This window comes from Cynara cardunculus, assembly GCF_001531365.2.
Source record: "Cynara cardunculus var. scolymus isolate 2C chromosome LG 1, CcrdV1, whole genome shotgun sequence".
Classification (NCBI taxonomy): domain Eukaryota; kingdom Viridiplantae; phylum Streptophyta; class Magnoliopsida; order Asterales; family Asteraceae; genus Cynara; species Cynara cardunculus.
The window spans coordinates 1265611-1272324 of NC_037528.1; the positions used below are offsets into that span (position 1 = coordinate 1265611).

The following is a 6714-nucleotide window of genomic DNA, read 5'->3' on the forward strand; positions in this document are numbered from 1 at the left end:
CAAAAAATTATTTTATTACATATTTTATTATTATACAAAAGTTTTATATTCATAGTCAAAATTATTCACATATTTATAGTGTCGTTTTTTAATAAATTTTTCAAAATTATTTAAATGTTATTCATAATCTAAAATGATGTAGTTATTAATTCATATGATCTGCTATGTGATTTACTCGTACACGATACACTGTAGATTGAAAAAGTTTTAGCCGTTCCAAATAAAATAAATAAATTACTGAACTTAATACAAATTATTAATAGATGGTTGTATGCTATTATCTGTGATACTAAACCATCTCTTTTTGTTCCCATGTTTCAGTTCTTTTTAAACCACATAACTGATTATATAATTTTACGAGAAAACGCTAAAATCCAAGTTAAGAATCGTTGAAAAAAAGCTTTTGCCCCCGTAATGGAGAAAGCATAATTTTCTGTCGAATATTTGATATTTTATTTGGATATTTTAAAATATTATATGAATTGTTCTGATCGTTGTTATATTAAAACGATGATTTATTGATGAACAATAAATCTTACCGTATCAGGAAAAGAATGGAAGAAATGCTTACACCACGGAATAATTTCTCAAACTTTTTGTTGAATATTATTTTTAAAGATAACAATACTTTCCGTAATTCTTTTTAACGATAAGTCAACACTAAAATACAAACCATTTATAAAACAAAAAAACATTTAGATATAAAAAAAGAGAATTAAAATTAATATTTAAAGGCTTTTTAGAAAAATAAAATAAAGAATAATATTAAAGAAAATGTTATTATTAAGAAAACAAAGAAAAGGTTTATTTGTTGGGGTTGTTTGTTTACCTCTTAATATTATTATTAAGGGACAACTTCTAATTTGTTAATAGGTGAATCTTGTTTGTCAAAAAAAAATCTGCCTTTTAATGATTTTGTATCATGAGTCTCCCTTAATCATTCAGCACACTAATTTCATTGTAAACAATTATCAAACAACTATATTTCATTTTACACTCTATCATGAAAAAATCTTAACAATTCTGAGTACTTAATCATTTTACATCAAACTATTCAATAACTTTCAAACATCGGACAATTAGTCTCGCAAATTCTTCCACTAAAGTTAAAACAATAACATAGATATGAATCGCGATGCTTTTGCATTTATAATATTTAAAATAATAATAATATAAAAACACAAACACATGTTGATAATTAAATCAATGAAATTGTAACCGTTCAATTTAAACACTCGAATAAAAACCACCATCATATTACTTATTGTTATAAATATTCTTGTTACAGAATCCGACTTATATCTCTTAGGTGGTGTTTATTTTTAAAAGGTGTTGAAATCTCAAGTATTATTTTACATCTGGTATATATGAGGTTGTGTTGAAGTTTGAAATCTGAATCAATAAGACTGTTTGTTTTTTGTAAATTGATAAACGTTTGAATTTGTTTAAACTGTTTATTTCGCACAACAAAAATTATACTGTTGAGTTTATAGATAAATTTATACAATTTCACATATTTATTCATCATCGAAACACCATTGTTCAGAATTTGAAGAATAATAAGAAGAAAATAAGTGGTTGGTTTACCTCTTACCAGATAAGAGAAAAATAAAACATAAATGTCTTTGAAGAATTTGAGAAAACAAACAGTCTAAATGACCCAATCACTTAACGAATCATACATAAGAAGTTTAAGTCTTAAGAATAATAAGAAGAAAATAAGTATGTTCCAACTTGTTACTTCTTGTTCAATGGGGTAGGGGTGAAACAGACATATTCCACTATGTTCTTGTATGTTTGTTATCAACTTCTTATGTATAATTCTTTAAATTCTTAAGAAGAAAATAAGTGTTCAGTCTGAAGAATAATAAGAAGAAAATAAGTGGTTGGTATGACTTTTATGTTAAACAGATAGGAACATAGTGGAATATGTCTGTTTCATCCCTACCCCATTAAACATAGTGGAACAAGTTGGAACAAACTTATATTTTACCAATATAAACTAAAAAAAACTTAAATTATCTTCTAAAATATCAAATAGGTCTCATTTTTTATTTTATGTTTCTTAAACTTTCATTTTATCGTTCTCAAAATATTATTTTTATATAGTTTCTATATTTTAATTAATTTATGTAATCTATTATATATTAATAATAAAAAATAATGTAGAAAAAAGATAAAAATAAAAGTTAGAAACTACATAAACTTTTTATTTGGTGTCATTTTAATTGTTTTAATGAAAACTTTCAAATGATATATTTCATCACCAAAAAAAAAATATTATTCTATTATAATTTAATAAATTACATAAATTAATTAAAATAAACAACTCATTAAGCATAAATTGTTCATTTTACTTGTTCTGTTTTGTCCAGTTTATCTTACCAAACGTTGAACAATTGTTCTATCATGTCATGTCTCGCCCTGTCTTATACTGTCTTCATGTCTTGTCTGAACACCAAACACATCCTCAACGAATGAAGAAAATGTCCTTAAGTTGCATTGTAATGGATTGTTTCATTGTACTATAAATCTCTTTAAATCTATAACTATTTCTTTCATTCTTTACAATAATTCTTTTTGCATTCCATCGACTGTACGATGCCATAAATTACATAAATTATTAAAAGTAAGTTTGAAGAACAATAAAAAGAAGTAGCAGATACTCTCTTTTATTAAAAGAAATAAAATATAAATAGATCCTATTTACTACTTTCTTTATTCATGACAACGATGTCTTTTCTTTTTTATTAACCCAGATATTCAACCCGCTATGCAAGCCAACTAACTAATCATAGGATGACCACCTGTTTTACTTTTTACATCATGTGTGCATTTTAGCGTAGTCATGTCCATACTTAATACAAACATTACCCATTAATATACATCGGAAAATGTAGACTGCAGAGACGAAAATCGGCATTGAAAGTTTGGTGGTCGAGATTACTGTTTTTGCTTTGATTCAGATAAGATACTAAGCTAAATGGTGGTCAATTTTAACTATACTTTCAAGTAGCAGCGACGGTTGAAGCCAATTGTACACGCACTTTAAGAAACTTTTACAACTTGCATTATCACGTTTATGATATGGTAAAAACTCAAAATTATTGCTTACTAATTAAATTTCGGATGTCGATATTGATACCAGATAAGACTCAAAACATTATCTATGGTAGAATGCCAAAAGTATATGATAGCAAGTTTTTTTTTTTTACAATACCATGTATTAACTAATTATAATCGATATGCAGTATTTTATACTGTGTACCAACCAATAATACTCGATACCAACACTTTTTGGTTGGTGCATGTTGATACTGGTTTAGTATCAACTTTAAATTATATATATGAAACTTTGTCATTTTGTTCAAATTTTGAATGACATTTTAAGTTCTTACGTAACATATGACGTTTAAGGTTTTTAATACCAAAAATAAAACTTAGAAACATTCAAATGTTCAAACACAATAGTTATAATAGAATGTTTACAATTTAATACATAGAAAATACAAAAACTAATGAATATTTGAATAAGTTGATACGATGGTACTATTATAGTATGTGTCTTTCAATACCATGTATCAACCAAGTTTACATATTTGATATGGTACTGTCAACTAAGGTGCCGTTTACCAAATGCTTATCCGGTAAACGCTTATCAATAAAATTTAAAACTATCACTTACTTATTGGATATGATTTTAGTCAACAAAAACGGTATCGTATACAACGATTTACCCTGTAAGCGCTAACTATGATAAGAGTCATCGCCCTTACTTACCGGTTAAGATTTTTGGTCCTTGTCTCGCTCTTATCGGGTAAGATTTTTAGTCTTTACTATATTCATCCAGTAATGTAAATGTGACTTAATAAGCGCTTACCTGGGTAAGGGTTTGATAAACGACCCCTAAGTATAATGGATACCGACGGTTGATATGCATATTGGTTGATTTTGGGTGGTACAAAATTGTCCCTTAGATTTAACTGAATTTGGGCTTGAACCGATGGGTACCAGTTGGGCCGTCATGCATGTGGGCTTAGTTGGGCCAAGGCTAATGTGGTGGTAATTTGGGCTGGTTGATACGAACCAGGCCATTGAACGCATACGCGTAAGGCGTAACGCGTGTAATACTGTAATGTAATTTATATTTATATAAGAAGAATTAAATTAATATAGCATTTGCTTAAATCATAATTTTAATTTTGGCAAAAATAGCCCCTGAAGTTTGTAAAATCAAACTCTAGCCATGATCTTAGAAATTATATTTCAACTTTCAATATTTTTGTTATGCATTTACTTCTATACTAGATCTATTAACTAGTGATTGCGATCACTATATTGAATGAATAGGTCCACATGACATAACGATTAAAAGCGATATCTTGTATTCTAATTTGGATTTCATGCAATATTAAACGAACAAAATAACTAATGAAACAGTATAAAGTAATTATTTATTTATGGATCTGATATATTAAACTTTTATGATATAATAAAACGACTAGATATATAATATCAATTTGATGATTACAATTCACAGCCTCGAAAATCGGGATGTGACACTATCAAAACCCCATCAAATATTCTATGAAGATGAACTGATAGAAACTTTTACAAATATTGGGTATCCTAATTTACAGATTAGGTTAGGGAGCAAAAAGACAAATCTTTCAAGATCTGAATTAGGCTCAGCTCAGCTCAATTAATTTACATACCAATCACTATCATGAATAATACTAACCCACCCCCCAAACCCCACTCCACCCACCCACCCAAAAAGAATTCAATTGGAAGAAGAAAAACAAAATTTTGAAAGAGGGAAAGAACTCATCTTGCTTAACTGGTAGGCTGCTGATTCTTGAAATTGGTGCAATGTAACAAGGCCTTGGCATTCATCTCTCTTTCAAATCTCCAGATATAATTCAGACCAACTAAAAGCTCAGTTATGGCAGCCTCAGTTTTGTGCTGATCTGCAAAGAACAGCGTTTGTAAAAGAAGAACACCAGTTTTGGGCATCAGATTCTGATGTTCAAAGCTTCTTTCACTTTGCCATTTCATCATGTTATGTGCTAATGGTGAAAGCCATCCCAATATCTTTCCCAAGGCTTCTCTCCATTCTCCTGCAAGAACTGGATCACTGGCTGTAAACCCTATCCCTTTTAGTCTACTCCTTAAAGAAGACCTTATGCTATTCGGTAACATCGAGTAAAGATCATCTCTGGCATCAACTCCCACCAATTGGGGTGATCTAATCATCCTTTCTGTCACAATTATCAAATTGGCATAATGCAAAGCAAGAGCAGCAGCTCCTAACGTGGTTGATGATGGTTTTAGTATCTTTGAATTCCTTTCGAAAAACCCATGTGAGAGATGGTTGTTTTCTTGATGTTTTGAGCTTTTGACTAATGGCCCAGATACAAAGTTGAAGGAATTTGAGGTTTGATCAGATGGGTAGACTGTGGCTGAAGCTGAGAGGCTGCGAGGGAGAGAAGTGGGATAGCCATGGCTGATGTTGAAAACAAGCTTGATTCTTGATAAAATGGTGAAGATTGATCTAGCAAGCAATGAAGTTATTGTGTCAAAACTTCTGTTCCATAAAGATTTCTCTTTTAAATACTTGATCTCTTGTTTCTGCCATTGGAGCTTTTGCTGGAGATCAAGAATCTTCTGTTGCTTCATAGAATTGCCAAAAGAAACATCATGATGATCTTTCTTGTGACCATGATGACACTGTGAAGATAAAGATTTCTTTAAACTGTTCTCTATGACAGTTAGCTCATCCATCTCTCTATGAAGTGCAGCCGTGGCCGTCATGAATCGCTGCATCTTCTTATTCTTGGCCTCCATTTCTTTCCAGCTCAAAATCCAGCCATGAGGGTCACGACCCGTGTTTGCAAAAGCATCGAACACCATCTCAAAGCTCCGAAGACTCGAGTCTTCACACCGTTTGCTCAGCCTAGAGACCGATTTCGCGAGAACTCTCAAGTTCTCAACCATTTCACCACAGGCTAGGCCCAGTAGGAACACATCGTTGGTTGAGACAATTTTTCGAACACCTTCTAGGTATATGGATTCATTCCGAAGACGCGCCATATTCTTGTCGGAGAGGATCTGCCACATGTGGTTGAGCTTCGGAGCAATTCCAGCGACCTCGAAAGCCAAAACCCCCACCCTGGATTTCTTGATTACCGGTTTCCTAGACGGTGGAATAGCATGAACGGAATCGAAATTGTGGGATATGGATTTCTTAACCTTGATTAGCCATGTTTCAAGACCCATATCTGGGTTAGATTACAACTCACACAACACAAACAACAGTTGAGATTATATAGTTGATTCTGGTGGGTGGAAGAACTGAAATCAATGCAATGGCATGTTGAATGATTTAGGGTTTATGTGCGTGATTGAATTGAATTCGAGAGAGAAAAGGAGTTTGGAAAAAGAAAGATTAAAAGATGATGGTCGATGGGCTCATGGGAAGTGTGAAGAGATGCATTATATCACCTGCTTCGAACCACTCTGTGTGTGTGTTTGTGCGTGTGAGAGAGAGAGAGAGATGTGAAAGGCACATGCAATGAGAGTCTCGATTTAATTATTTTTTAAGTCAAAAGAATCATCTCTATTTTCATTCATATATATATATATATATATATATATATATATATATAGGTGGAGGTTCAAACGAGAACCCCTGTGATTTACGAAAATGCGAGA

The 6714-nt window shown here is 31.4% G+C and overlaps 1 protein-coding gene across 1 annotated transcript; it reads right to left on the bottom strand.

Annotated features, from left to right (window-relative positions):
• Positions 1-4821: 4821 nt before the first annotated feature.
• LOC112500231 lies at positions 4822-6448 on the bottom strand. The gene has a single exon (XM_025103624.1). The coding sequence runs from the start codon at positions 6277-6279 to the stop codon at positions 4837-4839; it is 1443 nt and encodes a 480-aa protein (XP_024959392.1). The 5' UTR covers positions 6280-6448; the 3' UTR covers positions 4822-4836.
• Between the last annotated feature and the right edge of the window lie 266 nt (positions 6449-6714).

Coding starts and splice junctions, on each gene's coding strand:
- LOC112500231 (XM_025103624.1), bottom strand. CDS start 6,279: ATGGGTCTTGAAACATGGCTAATCAAGGTTAAGAAATCCATATCCCAC.